The sequence below is a fragment of the Rattus norvegicus genome, chromosome 2 (assembly GCF_021556685.1).
Source record: "Rattus norvegicus strain SHRSP/BbbUtx chromosome 2, alternate assembly SHRSP_T2T, whole genome shotgun sequence".
Taxonomy (NCBI): Eukaryota; Metazoa; Chordata; class Mammalia; order Rodentia; family Muridae; genus Rattus; species Rattus norvegicus.
Genome location: NC_141535.1, coordinates 233,299,060 through 233,323,816, shown reverse-complemented (window position 1 = coordinate 233,323,816; position 24,757 = coordinate 233,299,060). Strand labels below are relative to the sequence as shown.

Genomic DNA, 24,757 nt, shown 5'->3' with positions numbered 1-24,757 from the left:
AACCAGGCACTTAATATTTGATATTTCTTAGTTCACCTCTTTGTGATTTTTTTTTTTAACCTTTGATTTAGGAAAATAAAAACAGACCTTTTTTTTTCTCACATTGAAAATCAGATGAGCCATCTCTATGGAAACCACCAAAACCTAGCTCCACTCTCCTGTTCTCCGCAGCGGCCCTGCACATGAGTGAGGTGGGGACAGTGTTAGCGGCCCAACGTATTTCTGCCTTCCTGGTAGCAAACACATATTCTTAATGTTAGGCTCAGACGTCCACTTTCAAAATTATCTTTATAAAAATGTCACAACACAGACTTAAAAAGCAAAGGCTGTCAGTGTCTGTGAAGAGTGAGTGAACCAGTGAAGGAAAACCTGGAAGCCTTGTAAATGCTGATGGCCTGCTTATAAGCTCCACCACCACACACCGTATGCTGGGAGAAATGTGGCTGCCCTCGACCTTATTGTTACTTCTCAGAATAACTCCTGTGTATTATCTCCAGTGCTTAATTGATGCAGTGTCCCTCAAAGACCCACAGATCAATAAAGCTTCAATGACTTGTATGTCCATAATTATCTATTCTGAAACTCTGAAAAATACTCAATTCTAAAAACTCTTATTGGGAAATGCAGCTATGTCCAACAGAAATCCTCTTCGCCGCATTTATAATTAGTGGTGTTTTATTTATTTCTCTCTAAAATTATCCATCATAATTTGGAATACTCTCTGCACAAGCTAGAAAGAAATTCACGGAAATTGTATGCAACATTTCTTGGAAAGTAACTGCCCAGAATGAGACTAAGGTACTTGTTAGCATAGAATTAAATGTGTAGAAATATCTAAAAGAGTGAGGAGTCATTAAGAGATGAGACAGCTTGAATTATACATTCTGATTCCAGATTTCAGAGGAACAAACTCAGCCCCAAGAGCAGTTTAGGGACATTAGAAGGCAAGGGAAAGGACTCCCTCCCATCAGATCAGAACAGGAGCTAATTGCAGGGTGAAGGGTGTGACAGGCAGACAGGTGTGACACAGCGTCTTATGCTAAGGTAGAAATGATCATTTCTGTGTCCATTTTCAGATTAGGAAAATGTAAAGGGCTGTGTTGTTTTTTAGTGAAACTATTTAAGTTTTGCCATTTTTTTTTGAATATGCTTACTGTTTGCCTGTTCTCTGCCAATGATCTGGCAAGAACTACAGACAGAAAAGTGAGTCACCCAAAGCGTGTCCTCTTCATAAAGTCTCAACCATAACATTCCCACTTAGGTTACCATGTCTGTCAAAGCGGAACTGTAAGAATTTGTAAATGGTCAGTAAGTCGATAGACTTCCCGTAGCCTCTCCCAAAACAAGACCTCAAAACTCGACTGAGTTTACAAAGTTTGAAATAGATGACTAGAATCTATCGCAAAGAAGACTCAGACGTCTTTCTTCTCACTCTGTAGCTCATGTGTTCTGAACTATTAAGGTGCTTGAAAAGACTCACTTCATAATCAGCTGTCTTACACCTTTCTAGTATTTAGAGCAATGTTCTGACATCAGATGATGTTAAGTCTGCATGGATATGAGATTTTAAATCAGTGCCTCGGTTATATAATTAGTCACCTGTCCATCTATGAACTGTGTAGAAAGGCACAGTAAGGGTTGAAGTCAGCTCGCAAAGGAAAGTCTTCCCTGTAGTAGAGCCCGTTATTCTCTAGAAACAAATGCAGGGCTGGAAGAAGTTTCTTTGCTGCAGCATACAGAGAGGCTGATGGATGGATCTTTTTTTTCGTCTGTGTGTACTCATTATTTAGATGTTAAATAGGCAAAGAGATCTCACAGTCAAATTTTAGTTAAGAAGGTAGGAGCTTTGACTCTGCCTAAAGATATTGAAGATTAAATCATTGTTCTTAGCTGCTTCCTAATTTCTGACAAGAGTTTTTGCAGCTGAGATGACCTGTGGATATACACACACACTTTTACTGCTTTAGTTGTAAAACAGACGTTTTGATGACTTTTTTTATGTGTTACTGCAGTTAACTATTTTCAGACTTTGGGGAACTCCACTCCCAGCAACAGCCATATATTGTGTTTGGTGACATGGTTTCTTGGCAGTGTAATATATATTCTGGCATAATTTTAAGCTATCTACAGGTCTTTACATAGAGTGTCTGAGAGATTCGTTCAAAGAAACATCAACATTCTTGTGGTTGGAAAAACTAGGGGGTGAAATGAATGTATTGTTTAAAGCTCGTATGATGAAATAGATTATATCTCAGACTTAGTGTCTCTAAAATAGACTAAATTCCAACCCTTTTGCTTGTTTATGTGCTTTGAAGCTGTGCCCTGCTTTGTAGCTAAGAGTGGTTCAAGCTCTTAATTTTCCTTTCTCAGTTACACTCCCAAATTCTGGGATTATAGCTATTTGCCACCTCACCCAGCAAAATTCTACCTCACTGATACTAACTACTCCCATTTAAATGCTCTGAAGAAATAGCGTTGTTTTTAACTTCTGACTATACATAGTGTGGCTGCAGTAGAACATTTTTTGATCAATTGAATGAAAATAGATGTAAAGCTATCTTAAATTCACTGCCTATTTTAGGCGAAAATATTTTAATATATAATTTTCCATATAAACATGTAGCAATAATATAAAATTTTTCCTCAAGAAATAATATATAAATAAAAAATGCATCATGAAGGAAATGACTTTGTTTTAATTTTGTTTATAAAATAGTGGTATTTGAAATTGGCTGAAAACCTAGCAGAGAAGTGGTGGTCTTTAATCTCAGTACTCAGGAGGGAGAGGCAGGCAGATCTCTGTGAGTTACCTAGTCCACAGGATGAGTTCCTGGACAACAAGGGCTACACAGAGAAACTATGTCTGAACAAACAAAACAGAAGAATAAAAAAATTGGCTAAAACATAGAGATCTGAATGTAGTGCCTGTGGAATGAAGGCACAGAACAGGAGACCATCAGGCACATGTATGACATAGTCACAGAATTTGGGGAGGACAGGAAGGACAGGAAGTAAGGAGGCGTTTTCTTTTTTTTTCTTTTTTTTTTTTTTTTCTTTAAGAGTTTCTCATCTCAGTCAAAGTGACCAGTGATTTCTCTTGGCATTTACTTCTATATTTCTAAGAAATAGCTAACTCCTAAATGATCAGTTGTATTTCTTTCTGACACCCTCTTTGGATAGTTGAAGACCAGTGTGGGAATGTGGCTCAGTGGTCTCGTGCTTGCCTAACCGGTATCAGGCCTTCCGTTCCATTCCCAGCATCATATTTCCAAACAAAACAAAACTGAATTTGAAGATTTATTTCCTTTTTCATCTTCGCAGGCTTTTATTTGAGGATGGTTGGTTATTTAACAATAATATCCAAAAAGTCCTTATTAATTCTCATGGCAAACCATGAGCAATTTCAGCATATCAGTACACAGGGCCCACAGAGAGCGCCTGCTGCTGTGTGGTCTAAGGAGTGTTCAAGCCTGGTCGTGCTCGGACGTCCTTAGTGTGCTGTGTTCGAGCCCTATCACAGCACTGACCCTACATAGGTGTGTTCGAGCCCCGTCACAGAGCTGACCGTACATAGCATGTTCGAGCCCCGTCACAGAGCTGACTGTACATAGGTGTGTTCGAGCCCCGTCACAGAGCTGACCGTACATAGGTGTGTTCGAGCCCTGTCACAGCACTGACCGTACATAGGTGTGTTCGAGCCCCATCACAGAGCTGACCGTACATAGCATGTTCGAGCCCCGTCACAGAGCTGACTGTACATAGGTGTGTTCGAGCCCCGTCACAGAGCTGACCGTACATAGCGTGTTCGAGCCCCGTCACAGCGCTGACTGTACATAGCTGTGTTCGAGCCCCGTCACAGCGCTGACCGTACATAGCGTGTTCAGTATCTGTATACTCTATAGTCTGACTCTTGCATGTTGAGAAATTCAGCTTTTCATACAGCATGTATTTGTATGCCATCAGAAGAAGAATTAATCTGGTAAACTTATAGTTCTGAAAAAATTTAAAGTCGTTTCTTTTTTCTATACTCTTGGTATGCTTATACCCTTCCAGTGTTCTCTCTACACAATGTTTTTGCCAGTCAGTTTGTCATGAAAGCCAATAAACCTGTGGTTTTCAACCTGTGGGTCATGACCCCCTTAGGATAGAACAGACTGTTTTACAGGGCTCTCCTAAGACCATTGGAAAACACGGGTATTTTCATAATTCAAACAGCAAGATGACAGTTATGATGTGGCAGTGCTGTGGTCGGGGTCTATACAACATGTGGAACTGTGTTAAAGGGTTGCAGTGCTGGAAAGGTTGGGAACCATGGCACTAAATAGTTGTTCCTCTTTCTGTAGTTGGATGTATTACCTTTCTATTATTTGCACACAGTTTTTACAGTTTAGTTTTTTAACCTAGGAGATTGAGAATTAATTGCATTATCCATTTCTCAAGTATGGCAACCATCCCTGTTACAAAGGCAGTTTTCTAGCAAGACAAAGATAAAGACAGGCATGTGACTCACACATGACACTGCTGCACACAGGAAACTGAGGCACAGAGATTGACTAACGAGTTCCAGGCCAGCCTGACATACACTAGGAGACAATCGGACCTTGTCTCAAGAAGAGAATCCCATGTCCATCCAGAGACTGCAATCATTTTAGTGTACATCATTCTAGAATTTTCCTCTGTTTTTTTATTTCTAGGTATGTACATATGCACACATACACAGATAGATGTGTGACACACACACTATTCTTTCACCACATCTTCAGAAAGACAGACTTGTACAACTGCTATACTAGCTCATGCAAGAGGCTGCTAGTCACATAGTTTAATTTTGTGTGAAATCATGTTGTTTAAGAGCGTAAAGAATTTTAAAGAAGGAATAGCATTATAAAATTTGAGCATATTTTGTCACTGGTAAAAAGCTTACTATCTTGCTATGCAGTAGACTGCGTTTGTCACAGGCCAACAGCTGTTAGAGCCTCTGTAGTCCAAACAACTTGAAATTTAAAATGTTTGAATGGGCTCAGATTATGGAACATTTCTGATTTCATATTTTGGGATTAGAATTGCTTACGTGGTAGTTTTTGCAAATATCCTATAAATACGAACACCCTTGAAGTCAGCACACCCCTGCTTCTTAGCATTTTTGATAAAGGACACAAAACATTGAGAGAGAACAATCCTTCATTCCTGATGTGTTCAAGCTTGCCAACTGTTAATTTATTATATAATTTTGGCCTAGTAGAAGGGAACATTGGTGTGAAAAAGCCCTTCTACTTTTCATCTTCCCTTCGGCTACCCAGCTCTGATTTGAATGCTTCCTTTCAGTTCATGCAGAAGTGCCAGAGTGCTTCATGATGAATTTGCTCATGAATGCTCCGTATGGTGATTATAGTGTTAAGTGGTCCACCACATAGACACGTGGAAGTAACATACAAAACTCAGCTAGTTTGCTGATTGTATAAGCTGTGTATATAGTATGAGATAATTTACACTTGGTACATAATTTGTGTTGGGGTGAGGTGCACATGTGTGGTATATACATTTATGGTGCGTGCATGTGAGCATGTGGGTTTGCACACATGTGCTCACACATAGTAAGCCCAGAACAGGACATTGGGCTTTTCTTCTGGTGCTATCTGTGTTATTGGGCTGAAATAGGTCTCTCTTCTGTGCAAGCTTGTCCTTTCGGCTAGGCTGGCAGTCTAGCAAACTCCCAGGATGCCCCTGTCATGGCTCCCTGACACCAGGAATTCTAGGTTCTCATGGACGTGCCCTGCGTTTTATGTAGGTGTTGTGGATTCAAACATAGGTCCTTTGTGGTTCCTAAGTGGGTGCTTTTAGCAATTGAGGCATCTCCCAGTCCTTTCAATTTTTTTCATTTAATTTTTTTGCAGTACATAATTTAGTTCTCTGATAGTAACATCTTTTTTTTTAAATAGAAGAAACCTAAAATTAACAGTGGGGACTGCTGTAACTCACAAACACATTTTATGTTTTTATTTTCTTGACATTCAGTTGTTTGTATGCTGTTAAATGAGACACAATTATTATGCTTGTTTTGACTTTGAAAATAGAGGCACCTATTTGAATAAAATAGAATGTTAGCGTTTATGTTAGAAAGGGCCACAAAACAGAGCTGTTCTCTCTGAACTTGGATTTTCCTCTCTCTCTGCATGTCAGACCCTCCTGTACGATCTGAGCTTAGAGCTGCCAGCAGCTAGTGGAGTTTTCTGCTCTTTGCTTGAACATCATCCAGAAATGCTGTTATTTTTTCTGTTTTCTATAAAGTAGTCTTTTGTCTTTAGGATTTATTTATTTTATGTATTCACATGAGTACACTGCAGCTGTCCTCAGACACACCAGAAGAGTGCCTTGGATCCCATTACAGATGGTTGTGAGCCACCTTGTGGTTGTTGGGAATTGAACTCAGGACCTCTAGAAGAGCAGTCAGTGTTCCTAACCGCTGAGCTCTCTCTCTTCAGTCCCATATCTGTTTTCTATAGCCTGGCTTTAAATATATCAAGTATAATCAAGAATTATAATATTGGCCTTGTGTGAGATAATAAAAAATGGAGCTCTGGCACTTAGCTGCTGCGTTTTAGTTTTGTTCTAGGTAAGATTATGAAAATGTCAGTTCTCCCCTCTATTGTTGCCTATAAAACGATGTGTCATTTTTCTAAGGGATACTAAAAAAAAAAAGTTATTATAAGTGGATGATAATCATGGGTGTTTACTTCCAAACCTATGCAAATAGTTATGATTCATAGGTTGCTTTTTTGTTTGGAGCATTTCAGTTGTAACAGTGGTATTTTGAGTCAGTGTTTCTGCTGTGTTGGTAAACTAAAGAATAAAATTCATACTATATAATAATGATTTTGATTTTATTAGGAGTGAATTGCGATAGTTTTATAGAGACCACCTTACTTTTTCCTATTATGGAAACCAAATAAAAATGAATTATTATGACCTTGATGTTTTGATGTTTATATTGTGTAAGGGAAGTCTGTGTGGACTGCTTGTTAAGGGCCATGCCTTTTTTTTTTTTTTTTTTTGCTTCTTTATCCATTGCTGAAGAAGTGATTCAGATTTCAGAAACTGTCATACTTGTCTCATTGTCTACCTTTATCAGTCATAGATCATGGAAGATATTAAGAGTACCTTTGGAAGTGCTTCTGAAATTGTAATTTTCTGAACCAGATCTGTTACTGCTGTTTAATCTATGCTATCTCCCTAAATGTCCCTTATAAGTGAGTAGCTGCTTTTAGACACACTCAGTGTATCCTAATACATTGAACTGCTAGTCTCCTTCATAGCTCACACAGTTCACTGAGAGTGGTGAGTCATTCTACATCTTGTTTTCATAGAGACGCAGAGTATAATCATATGCCAATGTTTGCTGTGGGGTAGTTTTCCTCAGAAGAAGACATCAGTGGGATGCTGGAGTGCATGCAGTTTTATGTGCCAGACAGCTGAAAACACGGCCCTGGGTGAAAGCAACCAAACACTTAGATGTTGTGCATGTCAAAACGGGAACAGAGATCATCCTGCAAGTTCGCTTTTCTGTAAATATGGAGTCCATCATTAATTGAGTTATGTAGCTCACCACAGCTTTGGGTGTGGTCCCTGAACACAGCTGCTGCTTTGATCTCTAATTATTACATTTATTGCCATGTATGACGGGGCCTCTGGGTTATTACTAGTTATGCAAATGAAGAAGGGCATGTTGGTGTACAGAGACATGGATGGTTTTGGCTTTTGTTGTTTGTACCGTCATAACCTATTTGCTCATGAAGCTTAAACCAGTTGGAATTATTTGGAGAAAGGTTTGACATTGTGGATTTCTTCATAGGGATCAGGAGTAATGATTGTTTTCTCATCAGTCTGTGATGGCTTCTTTTTGTCATTTCTTTTATTTTTAAATGATAATATGATACATATTCCTATTCCCCTTTTCTCCCTCTAGACCCTCCAATATACCCTTCCTTGTTCTCTTTCAAGTCCGTCTCTTTCCCTCCCTCCCTCCCTCCCTCCTCTCCCTCTCTGTCTCTCTCCCTTTCTCTCTCTCTCTCTCCCCCTCTCCCTCCCTCCCTCCCTCCTTCCCCCCCCCCCCCCATCCTAAATACATGAATAGAGCCTACTTGGTCTGTATAATGTTACTTGTAGGTATGCTTTCAGTGCTGACCATTTGGTATTGAATAACCTATTCGTGTCCTCTTCCTTAGGGAATGGTTTCCTGTCTATATGGACTCGTATTTTCAATCGCTGAACTGCTTTTAGAGGCATCCATAGGCCATATTGCCCTGAAACATCCTCTCTGATAGCAAGAGCACATTACTGCATGCCATAGCCTCCTAAGTGATTTTCTTCAATCTTGGGTTCATGTGAAACCCAAGAGTACAGAAGAGAATCCGTGAATTCACATTGTTCAGAGAAACTGTTTTCTCTCATATAGTGCTGTAGATAGGAACACAGCCACCTCAACACTGGTTGCGTAGAAGACAGGACGTGAGTCTTTTTCAAGGACTTGGGGATCATTCTTTCTATTTGGGTGATTTTGAAGTGGGCTCTGTCATCTTCTATCACTACCATACTTCTTTTATTGTTATATCAGCAAGATCTGATATTTTCTTAAATAACACTACTGGTAGGGTGGCTTTTAAAGTCTTCCCTCATAAAAGACAAGATTCTAGAATAAAGTTATAGTTGACATTTGTATTCGGTTTTCAAATCATAAAAGTTGATAAATACAGCTGACCCTATGACAGAGTCTACTTTTATGGCAAATAACTTCATGGTCATTTTTCTTTTGTTTACTATTATTAGCATTCCGTTCTGATGGGAGGAATAGGGTTAGAATCTGGGCAATCTGCTTTTGAACCAGGTGTTCTCCTGGACAGTTTAAGGGCTATGATAATGCTTTATCAAACAAATCAGGTAAAGATGGATAATTTAAAAAAATAGTCCTTGAGGACCCTGTAAATACCTGTTGTTTTTTTTTTTAATAGTCTGTTCTGGTTCTTTCTGCTTATCCTGTCTTAAAAATAAATAAGTATAAAAAGTAAAACAGTCAGGTAATATAGACATGTTATCAGGGTAAAAAAAAGAAAAACAAAAAAATCCAATCCAGTTTATGCGATAGAAATGCTTATGTTCTCAGAGCTTCAGAGGTCTTGAGGGCCATTTAGTTCCCCCCACCCCCCACACACACACACAAGAATTTCTGAAGCAGCAGTTCTGGCCCTAGGTGGGCATCACTACTCGATACCCATTTTAGTTACACAGCTCCACTGTAGAGAGTGTGCACTCATGGAATTCAGCAAGGACATTTAAAAATTATTTATTTTATGTGCATGGGTGTTTGGCCTATAGATATGTCTGTATACCACACGCGTGTCTGGTTCCCCAGTAAGGCTAGAAGAAGGATCCTGCTCCCCTGGAACTAGAGTTACAGCCCATTGATAGCCACCCTGCAGATGCTGATGATGGAGCTTGGGTCCTCTGGAGGAGTAACCAGTGCTCTCAACCCAGGAGCCATCTGTCTTGCCCCAAGAAGAACATTTTTTAATACAAATACAGTGAAAATGTTAAAAAACAAAATGGTTTTGAAAAAAGAATGGTTATCTTGAGAGAGGCAAGGAACTTTGGTGTTGAGGTTAAGTAAGCATGTTGGTTTGCTGTGAATGCTTCAGTAGAGATTACACGGTAGAGCATTGTGCTTGCTTGCTTCTTCCCTCACCCTGTGAGAGGCCACACGGAGAGGACATTAGCAAGGTAGAACTTTCCTCATCTCGGTCTTCTGCAGGTCTTTTCAGAAATTGTAGTGACCTCCTTAGAAGAGCATCAGGGTGGAGGGTGGAGGGTGGAGGGTGGAGGGTGGAGGGTGGAGGGTGGAGGGTGGAGGGTGGAGGGTGGAGGGTGGAGGGTGGAGGGTGGAGGGTGGAGGGTGGAGGGATCTTTTCTTCCTCAGAAGAATTTACTATATAAGTTAGCCATCTTAAAACCTGTGTGGCCTGTCTACACTTTCAGACAGGAAAGCGCTGTTTGTTTAGTTAAGCATTATGTGTCCCTGCTAAAGGACATTATTGTAGGAACAACACATGTGATCTTCAGTCATTGTTTGTATTCTTGGTAGTTATGTCAGAATTAGATTTGGGCGGATGAGCTCTGCAGACACATCCTGTAGAGAATCTTCTGTTGCTTAGGGTGCTGTTACATCTATTTCTTTTATGCATTTGAGTAACACACAAAATAACACTCTTTAGATGTTAAAACTACTTTGCTGTACAGGGGTGCTATTTCAGAGCAACTCAATGAATATATATTAGTGTGTGACTGCTGTTAGCCAGAGTTCCAGTTTGTTAAATGGCTATAAAGCTGTCTCAGCTCCCTGCCATTTCTCAGCTCTCTCTGCCTTCGGAGCTGGATTAATGCTTATCATTCAGTTCATAGGCCCAACACCAATATCCCACACTGAGGGTAATGCATGAAAATATGTATTTTATTGGGTTGTACTTTCACTGGGTAGATCATGACATTAAATATACATCTGACTATACATTGTGATAAAATTGGAAAGAGTTGTTTAGGGCAGAACAACTCAATTATTTGTGGGCCCTGGACTAGTTGCACTGTGACATTTTTGTCATTGGTCTGGAGATGGATGCTGAAGTGGGAATAACGGCACACAGTGGTTGGACACCTCCTGAGATTTCACGTGAGCAAAGGGATTGTCTTCTGACTGGTATAGGACAGTTTGGGTTTTGAGCCTCTATGGGTATATTGTGAGCAATGTCCTGTTGAACACTGTTCTAGTTTACTTCCTAATAATGTAGTATCAAGATGGAGAAATGTAGCTAATTTGGATGGTGACCTTGTCATTTATTGAATTTCTGTCCTTTTTGTCTCTTGTGATTAGTTAGCCATTGTCTGTTCTCTCTGTAATGTGGAAAGGGGATTAGAGTGGAGAAGAAATTTTGTGTTTCATACGGTTGCTATGTTAAAAAGAAAGTGTAATACCTTGTTAATATTGAAAAGCTTTGGCATTTTGATTTGTCCTAAATTTTACAACAAAATCTTTTAAATTATCAGTCAGAAATATGAGCAGATCTGTGTTCTTTTACAAACAACCCTGTTTTTATAAGCAGAAAGTTTCCTAATAAGTAAAAGACACAAAATGAGTTTTATGTTCTTTTTGTAGTCAAAGAAATATGACTAGGTCACAAAGGACTTAGTAATGCTCAGAAGTGTTTGCTATGTCAGCTGACTGTTTTCTCTTCAGATTTTACTTGGATGAATTTGAAATTCAGTGATGAGGCAGCTGGACAAGATTCTACTTCTTAACCAGTAAATGAAGAATCAGAACTGACCCTGAACCTTAAGCAAAGATAGGCCTTGCTGATCTGTGCCTACAAACACTATATTTTGTAATTTCAAGTGCATTGACTCGGACTGTCTACCTCTAGATTAAAGACAAAAATTTAAACTTACCCATTATTTTTTAAATGTTAAGTCAGTGGGAAAAACTAAGCTGACTTTAACAAATAAAAAAATTTCACGTTGTATGTTCTTTACAAAAATAGCAGACCGAGTGCATGCCTAATAAGGCTATGTTAATACTGGAATGCTTATCCCTTTAAATTTTACTGAAATACCTAAAAATACCCCTTTATAAAAGTTTGTAATGAATGTGTTTTCCTGGACAAGAATAGCAAAGAGGATGTGTGTGGAGAAAGTGAGAGGCAGACCGCCCTGACCTTAGTGCATGGCAGGGCACACGGGCGCCCAGCAAGCTTGGCCACACCCAGGTGACCAAGATGCTAGCAAAGCAGGGAGCGGACTGGAGCTTTGTTGCTCACCTACACTTGAGACTTTGGTTAGTGATTTGTCCTACTTCTCAGAAGTTCCCTTAGCGCAGAGGAGTTTGGACATGAAAACAATATTGGTACCCTTCTGGGACTCTGAGTTTTCCTACAAAGAACAAGCTAGTCTTCAAGTTATGAATTGTGGCTGCCTGTGCTACCTCATGACCCTCAGTGAGGTTTTCCTGAGCTGCTAGTTAACTCTATCCTTCGCTTAAAGTCTGTAAACATAGTTATGAATATTTTTACTAATGCTTTCTGTTGTAATGCGGACCATCCCCTTCAAGTGAAGATTGGAGCACTATGACAGTAGATGAGAGGATGGAGAAACACAAATTGAACTCTTCCTTTGGTACAGATTGTTTGCTTTGCAAGCTCATTATTCTAATGTCGAATGTTATTTTCACATTATTTTCATACGAAGATAAAAATATTTTTCTCTGCTTTATAAAACTCTAAGGGAGAATTTTTCTCTATTGTGTTTTTAATAAACTAGAAAGGTATTATTGCCTATGGTTGATACACAATAAAGTATAGACGGGTGGTAAGCATGGGAATCATGCTGCTCAACCATTTTCATGATAGTGTATTCTTCCACTTGTTCTCCTAGCATGTCTTTAAACTGTTCCCAGTAAAGTGTATGGGTGTGTGTAGAAGACAAGGGGAGAAGGAATGAACGGAGGTGCAGGATAGCAAGGTTGAAAGGAGGCTGAGATTAAACCTCTCCTCTCACCAAATTTCTGGAGTCACTGCCTGACTGTGTGCATTTCACATGAGTGGTGGTGTGGGAGTTTAGGTTCATTTACCCAGCTCTGAAAAGTTTGACATAGAGGTTATGGAAAGAGGATTAACATGCTAGGACCTACCACCTGCAGAAGAATAATGAAAGTTTCTCATTTTCTATATGTATCCTGGACCCACTAAAGTGATTTTTATCATTTGCAGAATGATTCTGAGCTTAGAAACCCAAACAACCATGATTATGTAGGATTAGCTCCAAAAATGTTTGTTAATGTCAAAACTTTAAAGTAAGCCACTTGTGGCCATATCTGTTATCCCAGAACTGAAGACCATGAAGCATGAATAGCCAGCCTGTGAAACCATGACACACACACACACACACACACACACAGACACACACACAGACACCCACACAATCTAAACAGAAGCTGACAGTCTATGCCTTAAAATCTGAGAATAGTCCACACTCTGCTTATGTGAATAAAGTTTTATTGAAACCCTATATTCTTATTGGTCCAGGTTTTCTCTTTCTACAATGACAAAACTAAATAGTTGAATTAGAGCCAATATGACTGACAGAGCCTACACTGTTTGCTATCTTGTCCTTGTCAATAAATTTTCCTATTTCTTAATTCAATTCTTTATATAAAACCATTTATTGAAATGGTGCTTTCACATAATGAAATTTTATAGTAAAACTGGATTTTTATGTATTTTAAAATTCTTTTTTATCCTTTAGTTTATCTATGTTCTATCCATCTATCTGTTTTTCTGTGTATATATCTGTGTATCTCTCTATATCTGTCATCCATATATCTTACATTGCTTTAGACATAAAATTTTTTGTAAAGCCCAACTGGAAAAGATCAGTTTTCCCTTAAGTTACCCTGAGGTTGTTTTTAGTATGGATAAACAGCACAGTGAGTAGGTAGATTTTTTTTTCTTCAGAAAATATTATTGTGGAAAGAAATGTAAAGTATAATTTTTCTTTCTCTGGAGTAGAAACCATTGGAAAATTGCACATAAATTAAAAATAGCTGTAAGATAATAAATAAGTAATAGAATATAAAATGCCGTGTGAGAATTATCAAGTGACATGTGAAAGTTATCGAAGCTAGATAAATTCATCAGCGAATAGGATTAAATTTCCCAAGATTATGTAAACTGAACTTCACATATACAAAGGAAGAAAGAAAGGCTTGGTCTAGAAGTGGTTCTGAGTCTGACATAGCATAGGAAAATGAGAACACTGGTGAAAGTTATCACTGGTCCAAACTATTTTGATATATATAGCTAGGCTTTCTTTCTGAAAATTTGAGTACTATAGTGTGTCAAAGATCCTTAATTCACTCTTGAGCTCATAGTAATGCTGACTTTAATATTCATACTTAGCCTTTTAAAATTTAGCCTGCTAACTACTAACCTTGGCTTCTTTCTATCTTGGTAAAATAAGAAAACCATTAGGTTTGAGAGCTTAGCTGAATTAACTTCCTCCTTCCCTTCTCCTTACCTTTCTCCCATCCATCCATCCATCTATCCACCCATCCGTCCATCCTTCCATCCATCCATCCATCCATCCATCCATCCATCCATCCATCCATCCATCCATCCATCTGTCCGTCCATCCACCCACCCATCAGCTCTTTAGCTTGACTTATAACTGGTTGGTTAAAATTGACCTCAAATCTTTATCAACTGCTATCATCACTTCACAAGGAAAAGTGCAGCAAGTGATCTCAATAGAAGCAGTTACTGGGAGATAGCTTCCTGTCCTTGCTAGCTCAGAGCCACGCCCGATTTCCAGCTATGTGCAGGCACCAGGACAGGGCCCTAGATATATGGCCAGAGCAGTTGCCATGTACCTGCTCCCTCCTTTTTTGTCTGTGCATAGATATTCCATCCACATTTGTGCTCCTAGGACTGAGCAATGTGTTTTACTTACTGTAGTCAAGAAAGATGTGGAGAGGGAGTGAAAGCATTAGCACAGCACATGTGAGGAGAGAGTTTGACAAATTGAGGGTTTTTGTGTTTGATACATAACTACGTTGTGCTTTTATTTATAGGAGATATTCTCAAGTAATTTAGAAGAGGCCTGGGAAGCATGACCACAAGTGTTCAGTGCTCAGGGTGTGAGGGCAGGGAAGTACAGGGGGCTTTGTAAGAGGCATCCATTTGCACCCTTGCATGTTTGCTTTCTTTCAAGTTTGGACTTGCTTTGTTATTATAAATTGACATCTCCGTAATTACAGTGATTAATGGTGTGCCTTAGTGTTTATAGGTCCTAAGGTCAGGAGGTCTAAAGATGGCTATGCTGTGGGAAATTTAGAGCTAACTTCATAAAAGATGAACCGGATCCCACCTCCTTTCTGTGTGGCTGTTTATGAGTTAAGTGCTAAACGGGGTTGAAGGAGACACACAGCTAACCAAAAATAATGTAAATTAATTTTTATCCAAATAGTTCTGTTGCCTGATTCCTTGTTCTTAAACATTATCATGGAAGTTTCCGGGCTCCTTTTTAAAATAAAAGCTACTTGGTTTTGTAGAGCACTGTTGCAAAATGCACCATGTAAACCCATGATTTAAATATCAGCCATTGACAGAGTTGCGTTTTACATGATTCTTTTGAATCTAATTCATGACTGAATGATGTCTAGTTTAGGATCATTGTTTTATAGTCTTCATTCTAACTAGAACATCACAGTTCTAGATTTTCATAGGTCTCTTATAGCTAAAGTCCTTTCAGCTCTTAAGCTGGAAGCCCTGAAACTGGTTATATCCGTTCAGGGGTTTCTCTTTCAGATACTGCTTTTATTAAAAAGAAAACAGGCAACTTTCAAAAGCCTGTTGTGGCCACAGGGACAGCTTTGTCCTTTGCACTCCCTGTGCTGGGGATAGCTGAGCTCAGGCAGTGCTGTCTCACCATGCAGCTTACGCTTGTCAGGGCTTCCTACTAAGAAGAGACAACAATAAGCCAATTGTTGGGCCATGGCACCAGGCCATTGCCAGGCTCTCAGCAGACTGGAAACTCACCCTGAGCAGGAGGGACTCACGGTCCCTGCTGTCCAAAGGGAGAGGCAGTATTTTATGGTTTGCTTCTTAGTCCTTATACTACAGTTCCTAAATATTCATTTGTTTAAACGTCTTAAATTTACTCCTTTCCAGGTAATCTGTGACAGTGCTAAAAGAGAAAATGCTTACTGCCTGTTAAACTTAAGGAAAATAATTATAACAAATTTAAGTTTGGCAAATAATTTTTCATATTCATATGTTAGGGCTTTCTCCACAGACAATACTGAATACATATATTCATAGATATACTTGATAAAGGAAATAGAATCTACTTCTCTAAACGTGGTTATATTATGCTTCATATAAATATCCTTGGTATTTTATTAAACAAAGTTTAAGAGAGCACTAGTGAGTCAAGAAAGATAATTTGTATAGCAAATTTTTTTTAGATTATACATTATAAAGTTTTATGATTAAATATTAAAATAATTCTTTCCCTTAATTTTATCTACTACTCCTGGAAACTTAAGTAAACATTTCAGACATTGCAAAGATCTGTTCATTCTTTAAATATTTATTTTAAATGATGTTTCCCAAGCCTTATCCTCAGCTCTGCTCTTGAGAATTATTCCTAAATAACAAGCAGCCTTTCAAATATGTGTGTATGGGAATTTATAGTATTTTAAATATTTTAAGACTTGAGATGATGGATAACTTGGGCCTTCATTTTTTTCCACATATATTTCATAATAGAAGGCTTTATTTCCATTTTTACAAGATAGTTTACTATGAAATAAACTTTGAGAAAGTTTTTCTTATTATAAAAACCACATTCATTGTATATTTAGGGAAGGGGTACTCAAAAGAGACAAAATAAGTATCATTTAAATGGAAGCTTTCCTAAAGTGTTGCTAATAATATTGGTGTATTTTAGGTACATCACTAACACTGTAAGCATTTTCTCATACAGCACCAAAATGAAAATTGTTTTGAGATGGATTTTAGGGGTAAAAAAAGAAACTTTATTTACTTGAAAGGCAAAGTAAAGCATATTAATAGAACCATTTTAACAGAACATTTCAAACCTCTGCTGAAAATTTGAACTTCAATAAATACTCAGATGTCACATGATACTAAGGATATAAGAACTATAAGAATATGTTGGCATATAAGAAAACTTTTCTGGGAATTAAATAATTGTATTGGTCATTTTGTGCTTAGTGTTTAAAACAAGGAAGCTGACTTTTATTGCACTCCGTGGTATATCAGCTGTTTCATTTGGCTTATAATTATACACTGATCTATTTTTCCACACAGTAAGATGTTTGTGTAGTGGACCCACCCTGGGATTTTGAGGACACGTTGCCAGCATTCCTAAAAGACTTATCTTACTTCTTCTGAAGCCTTGTTAAAAGGCAAATAGGGTGTGTTCTGAATTTTTTTCTGTAAGTTCAATTTTTTTCCAAATACTAAATTTATAGAGCTTTCAGTTAATAACGTATGCATATCAGCATTCATTCTGAAGCTGATAAGTTGTGGGAGAACAAAATTAACAACGATATAGTTCTATAGCTTGTGTTGCTATAAATTTGAGGGAACTCTATAAAAACGAAGGGATTTGTTTTCATATATGCGGGGTATCTATATTGTTGAGTGTGGCAGCCTGGTAACCATTCAGAGAGTTTTGCTCGCTCGTTGTGATGCCGAGGATTGGACCCAGGGCCTTGCTCATGGTGGGCAAGCTGAACTACACCCCAGCTATCACATAGCCTGACCTTTGTTTACACAACACATTGCTGGACATGCTGCATGAATCTTAACTCATCCGCATGAAAAAAGATACTGCCTTCTCTATTTTGGCAGCCTTTCAGTAATGTCTTGGGTCATTTTAATGAGGAGATCCTATGCGATTAAATTGGACCATGAAATTCCAAGGAAGATTCCATTGCTCTGGACTTGAACTTCTTCTTTGTTGAAATAACCCTGCAAGTTAAAGAGAAGTTGTTTGAGAGAACACATGGGAAGTTGTGCAACGCACCTGTACTACAGTAGCCGAGTGTTAGTATCCGCTGTGGCCTTTTAGGCTGGTCCACTATTCTGTTGGTGCTTGCAGTGAGATTAGTTGCCAGTGGAAAATTTAGCTGCAGCTAAAATGTTAATTAGGGTTCATTACTAGGATATGTTTATTTAGAGATCCACTGTTCTCGGCTACTTGTGATCTGTTGTCTATTTCAACAAAACAACCTCATGTTTTATATAATAAAATTACTATAAATTACTATTTACCTACTATTCTTGCATTCTCTAAGTTCTACTCTGATGAGGCATTAGCTTGCTCTTGGTATGTTAAAGATAACCTGCAGTGAGGAAATAGAGGAGTAGAGGGGAGGAAAGGGAGGTCAGTTTGATCAAAGCACATTATATACATGTATGCAGTTCTCAAGCAGTTCTTGGAAAAGAAAAAGGAACACTTTAAAATCGAGGAAATAGCACATAAGGTATCAGTGTTCTCTATTGTTAGTAAAGACAATACTATAAAGACACCATACTCTAAAGTGTCACAGCGTGGGGCTTAGCTCTACTCCTAAGTAATTCACTTGAACTTTGAAGCCCTTGTTTCAAAAGGGGAAGATAATCGTAGTTTTATTTTATAAGGGATAGTTGCTGTAAACCAATTATTGTTACTGTTTAGCTCACCTTACCAAAAAGACACATAGACAAAACAAGGGCAGGTTGAAAGTCCCAGTCCACTTGAACTACAAATAGTCGGCACATGCCTGGAGTTTTGTTAGACTTCCCTTGATCTTACCCCTGCACATTCATTACTGGTAATGTATTACCTGCCCGGTGCCGCAGAGACATATAGATAAAAGCAGGACACGCGTTGCCTTTACAAAAGGGTTAACCTGGTGAATTCATTGAACTTGGTCTTTAACATGATATAGTAGTTACTTTTCTTACTGCTCTGACATACTACACTGGCAAGAACAAGTTTGGGAAGGAAGAGTATTCTGTGGCTCACAATGTGAGGAATGGGGACCACCATAGTGGGGGAGGGTCTGGTGGCCGAGCTTGAAGCAGCTGGTCACATTACCTCTAACCAGGAGTCACAGGTGATGAGGTCCTGCACTGGGCTCATTTTCTCTTTTTGTTCAGTTTAGGACTTCGGCCCATGGGATGTTCCTTCCCGCAGTCAAGATGTCTCTTCCCACAGTCAGTTATCCTAAGCTAGATTATCTCTCATAGACATGCCCAGAGGCATGTCTCCTAGGGGATTCTAGATTTAATGAAGTTGGGAGTTGTAGTGTTAAATATAAATATAATTTACTTTATTAAAGGTCTTAGCTCCATGTAAATATAATTGTTAACTTTTAGAAAGAGACTACCATCTGTAGTTGTTCTCATGAATATTAGGAGAAAAACACAGCTACTACTGGAAATGAAGATTCAGATTAGGTCATTGAAGAACTGCTCCAGGATCAGGAAGTCATGCTACTTTACGTTTTAATGTGGGGCTTGCCTTAGCTAGAGAGTTAAGAGCATAGGTACAATAGCAAACAGAATTGGTATTTTTTTTTCTCCTCATCTGAGCTTACAGAACTAGAAAGACTGGTAAATCTTTCAGTGTATAAGGATATTTATAACACTGACTTCTAATTACATAAATTAATTAGATAAATCCAAGCACTCTAGAGGCAGAGGTAGGATCTTTTGAGTTAGAGGTTAGCCTGGTCTACAAAGCGAGTTCCAGGATAGCCAGGGCTACACAGAGAAACTCTGTTCAAAAAAGAGCCAAAAAATGTGACTAATAAAAATTGATTTATAAAGGTATTAATTCTGGTTATTCAATTTCTTAAAGTACACAAGTAGTAGAATTCTGTTGATGACATTTCTAAATTACAAGAGGCTCAGTATCTTTTTCTTCTTCCCCCTCCAGAGCTTCTGCTGCTGCCAAGTCTGAGCCAGTTGCTGTCCAGAAGGTACGTTTCTAGTTCAGCCATGTTCTCGCTGTTCTTGTCTCAAGTTATAGCAATGTCTAGTTAACAGTCTCAACACAGTTTTTGCTTATTCTTTTCCATTAAAAACAAAGAGGGAAGTAGAAACCAGAGCTTACAAAGTTCATAATGCATCCTCGTGTTATCGAAAACCAGGTTTTTAGTAATTGATTCATATACTCTGAAGCTTTTCTTCCTCAGTTTTTGGCAGAGTATTCAATTGTTCATATCATTTAATAGACTTCTTCAGTCCTAACTTATTATTGTCTTCTTTTTTTTTTTATAATTAAGCATTGGAGTTACCAGTACATATATGTATATATATATTTATATTTTTTTAAAGAGCTGATCTGATTTTTTTGGGGGGGTGGTAAAGTGAAAGTGGTTTTTGTGTGTGAATTGTAGAAATATAATCTTATTTTAAAGGAGCCAGCTTTGAATATGAGCCCATATAAAGTTTTCCTAATTCTGGTGATTTTTAGAAAAACTGGTCTTCCTTGTTAGTCTTTGGCTCCTAGCAATGAGGAGATATATAAGATCATGTTTTTTCTCATGAGACTTATATTTTATTTTGGAAAAGGAAATAATTTTATTCTCTGAATTATATCTTAACACACCCAGGGAGGGCAACAGAAGTGATCAGAGGAGCAACACAGGATGATAGTTCTTTGCCCATCTGTGTCACATCCCTGCCCCCATTCTTCACTCATAATGACTATATGACACATACTTTTGAGTTAGGTGAATTTCCTTAATTGAAGAGTTTAAAAGTTGGTGCTTTTCATGACTCAAATAATTACACTGTGGAGAGAAATAAAATATGTTAGAAAGATGGAATTATAATTGAGGCCTTGGGTATTTTAAAGATAAAATGTTTCAGTTAATAGTAGTTTATTGATGTGGAGTAAAAATATTTATTTAAAATATATCTAAGTTGACATTTAATGAAGGCCTATAGGGTATTTCTTGCTGGTTTTCTGTTCTTTTTTTAAGTGTTTTGGAATGTTAATTTTTATAAATGAAAATGTGTTTCCTATATGCGTTAGTTTATGCATGATGAGATCGGTTAGAATGCATGTCATGCTATGTCAACTCATTGTTTTTCTTGACATTTTTGAGCTGCTAACATAGTGTTTGTCTTTTTAAATTTGGCTCTGTGTTTATGCACTTAATATATTTTGCATGTGTTTGGTGTGTTTTTCGTATATATTTATTTTTATTTCACATAGGGGGAACCTAAGGAAGTAGTTAAGCCTGTGCCCATTACATCTCCTGCTGTATCCAAAGTCACTTCCACAACCAACATGGCTTACAATAAAGTGCCACGGCCCTTTGGCTCTGTGTCTTCACCAAAAGTCACATCCATCCCATCGCCATCGTCCGCCTTCACCCCAGCCCATGCCGCCACGTCATCACACGCTTCCCCTCCACCTGTGGCTGCTGTCACTCCCCCTCCACTCTCTGCATCCGGACTGCATGCTAGTGCCAATCCTAGTGCTGCCCAGTGTTCGTCTCCACCAAACACTGGTAAACCTGCAGTTCATGTCCCACGGCAGCCCACAGTCACCAGCGTGTGTTCCGAGTCTGCTCAGGAGCTAGCAGAGGGACAGAGAAGAGGATCCCAGGGTGACATTAAACAGCAAAATGGGTAGGTGGTCCAGGGTGGTTTCTGCTCTTTTCCAAACTCTTCTTTCAGGCACTTTCCAGGGAACAGTGTACTTCTTCCTCAGCTGTTCTCTGAAGGAAGATGAAGTTATATTTGCTGCACTAACAGTGGCCTTCGTTTATTTACAAAGTACTACAAAGCAGTTACAAGTTAATCAGAACTTGATTATGCATTTTGATATGTTCTGAGCATGTAACATACTCTACAGCTTTGCCCTCCGAGTTCCTACAGTGTTGAGCAGCTGGCACTCATAATGCAAGGCAAATGAATCTTCTATCCTTCTTTCTCAAAATTTCCTTTTATTCATCACCAAAGATTTAAGCAGGGTGACTGTAATTGTTCTCAGCATATCTGCACCTCCTTAAGGAGAGGGGAAATGAGTTTGTATTGATCTTTCTCTCCAGGAGGAAGTCTAGAAAGCTGAAAACAAATCACATCTGACTCATATCTCTGTATGAGACAGCTTAGAGCATTCAGGGGTTACACGTTAAAAACTGTGTTGAGGATATTAAATTATTCAGAGCTCCAAGTTTTAAGGTTGCACATATGCTTTTGAAGCCGTTACTTCTAGTTAGGTAATCTATTTCTTTTAGAATTCAGTGAAGTTGTTTGCAGGCAAAAATGATCTATGTACAATTTTTGTTGGATTTGTTGCGACAAAATGTACTTTTAGAGGGAAATACTCGTGATGGGCTTTGCCAGTGCAAGTCTCCAGGAAATTTATAATTAAAATGACTGTGTATAGGCCCATTCTGAGAGCTCTAACCCCTCTGGAATGTTAACTCACTTAATGAAGAGGATGTGCTTTCTGTAGTGCTGTTACCATGGCAGCTCCTGGGCTTTGAAAGAGGAGGTGGCAAGGCTCCCGGCTGCTGCTGAGGGAGCAAGAAGAGCTACTGGCCGGCTCTGTGTGGCTCTGTGGCTGTAGTGGTTTTAAAGTATTGATGTAGACATTGAAGTTAACTAGTGCCCTTCCAAGAACGTTGTCTCCTGTATCCAAGGAAGAGACTGTGTTTGTGTGTTTGCTTTTATTCTTTGTTGTAGGTCTGTGTTTGACCACAGACACTGAGGAATAAAACTAGGTAGCCAGCAGAGAATGATGCTGCCTGTCAAATGCTTGTCCACAGAAAACTGGAGCACATGTTTACTATATTTATTAAATCCTAGTTTGAGTAGACAAAAATTCCATTAAAGGTAGTCATGTCTTAACTAACAACCTTTTAATACTTCTGGAAATTTTGTAAAAAGGTCTTTTCGAGGTAAAAGAAAAGTGGTTTCGAAAAAGTATTGAGCTTACAATGAGTTTCAATTTGAGCTTGGTGGACATTTCCTGAGTAGTTGAGGTTGAAATGATGTGGCGCTTATTTTGTGCAGAAATAGCGGTGCTCTAGTTTCGGGACCTCAGTGGCAGCTTCTTAATGAGTCTGCAAGTGTTCACGCAGCAGCACATGCCTGGTGTTCACCACAGAGTAACACTGAGGGTAAAGGGGATTATTACATGTTTTGCATCATTAACAAGCAAGCTACTGCTTTGCACTGGCAAACTGAACATGTTTAAAAATAGCCTGATTTCAAATGCTGTCCAGATGTTAGGACAGTAAGAACACAGTTTGGTGCCGGGCTAATTCGTGTTCTGTTTGTTACTGCATTTCAGTCGGAGGAGTGAAGAGTCACATACTTGACTAGTCAGTCTTGGGTTTTCCTGAAGAGTTAGTGTTTTGTGGCATCGATGAGTGCTTTCTCCATATCAGGTGCTAACCTGTTTCTGTCAGATGTTTTACTGCTAAGCTTCCCAGGTTTTTATGACACCAGTAAAACAAACCTCTTGTAACCTTGAGAGCTATTAGTCTTTATTAATTACTTTAAAAATAGCACACACCAATGACCAAACATTTAAAAGTTTAAAAGGATATAGTTAGTGAATAGCTTAGCTGTCTTTTACGCAAAGCATCAGGACTGTGGGTTTTTAAATGCTTCGAAATGATTGGCTAATTTGCCAGTTTTATGGGTATCCCACCCACATTTGTGTCGAATCAACAAACAAGAGACATTTTAAAAGCAAGTGCTGATTACATCATTATTAAGATAGCAAGTAGCTATTCCCTGTATAGTAAGGAGTCTGGTTAGCAAACCAATGGCTCTGAGAGTAACTGTTAATAACTACGTAGCTGTTCTTGTAACTAATAATGATTAAGGCATTTTAAAAGAAATTTAAATCCTCCTTCTGTCTATAAATTATTGCTCTTGGCACACTGCTCCTTTCTGCTACACTTTTACTCCATGAGGAACAGAATAGGGTTTTTTTATATTCCTGACTGGAAACAAGCTGTTTTACATGAAATAGATTAAGAGATTTGCCTTTGACCATCCCCATGTCCTGCATTATACTGTGCCACTGCTCTCAGGAGGTAAGTCTTTTGTGTATCCTCTATTAATTTCAATTTTCTTTGGCTGCAACTTTAACAGTTTGTATGTGGTGTTTTGTAGAATCTCCTCAAAAGATGCAAACATTAATGGTATCTTCAAATAATGGTGAAAATGCTTTTCTCTTTACAGAAAGCACACGTGACAAAGTTAGTGTCTACGTCACTGGGAAGCAGATGTGGTGACTTATAAATGAGCAGGCAGCATGGATGCTCAGCTTTTGCAAAAATTAACTTAATGTTGCAAAAGATTTGTACTTTAGAAAAAACCGCAGTGTTGGTAATAAGTTTGGTTTGCATTGCTGCTTTAACAGGTCGCCGTACGGTAGTAGTTGTATTGCTAAGCTATGTGTAAGATGGGGTAGGTTTGCTGTGCAGTGGCTAAAAGTTGAAATGCCTGGAGAAATTAATTCTAATCAGTCAGTCAAGACTGTTACAAGATAAAGATAAGCTAAAAATTTTACCAGTAGTAAGTAATATATACAAAAGCTGAATTATTTCCAAATTGATATCAAAAGTCAGTATTTCCAAAGAAACCTTTGTGATATTTTGGAGTATTAAATCCGAAAATGTTACTGGCAGGTTTAGATATGTCTGTGCAGTGTGTGTGTTTGCATGCCAGTTCTGGAAAGTCCGTGTTAAAATTACTCAAAAGGCATGGTCGACAATCTGCTAAATGTTTCAGATAGTAGGCATAGACATTGAAAACCTGACATTTTTGTTTTTCTTAATTCATATTGACAGTAAGTAAACTGACTAGTGATGGCTATCTGAAAAACTAGATTAAAACTAAATTGTGGTAACAGCTTAGCATTTCTGTATTAATTGAGCTGTGATTATTCTGAACCTATACAGAAATTTCTTTTACTAATGCACCACAGTAAAGTCTGTTTGGAAATAGGAATTGTCTATTGTCAGACATATTCAAGGGAGTTAGTTACTGAATTGTTACAACACCTTCTTTCTAATTGTCTGCAATCTACTAATCTAATTAACCCCAGCACATTAGTAAGATTCTCAGACACCCTAAATTATTGTCAATTTAAAGTTAACTGATTATATATA

General features: G+C 38.4%; 1 protein-coding gene across 24 annotated transcripts in view; it reads left to right on the top strand.

The window, feature by feature from the left end:
• Pdlim5 (PDZ and LIM domain 5) overlaps window positions 1-24,757 on the top strand; it is a 168,053-nt gene that overhangs the window by 69,087 nt on the left and 74,209 nt on the right. For 12 of the 24 annotated variants that reach the window (XM_087632616.1, XM_087632597.1, XM_087632593.1 and 9 more), the window contains exons 4-5: window positions 19,546-19,588; window positions 20,833-21,251. In XM_087632616.1, the coding sequence (XP_087488742.1) occupies window positions 19,546-19,588; window positions 20,833-21,251 (462 nt within the window). Of the gene's footprint in view, window positions 1-19,545; window positions 19,589-20,832; window positions 21,252-23,825; window positions 23,843-24,757 lie in introns of all 24 variants that reach the window. The other 12 variants (XM_087632655.1, XM_087632630.1, XM_087632646.1 and 9 more) reach the window with 2 other exon arrangements.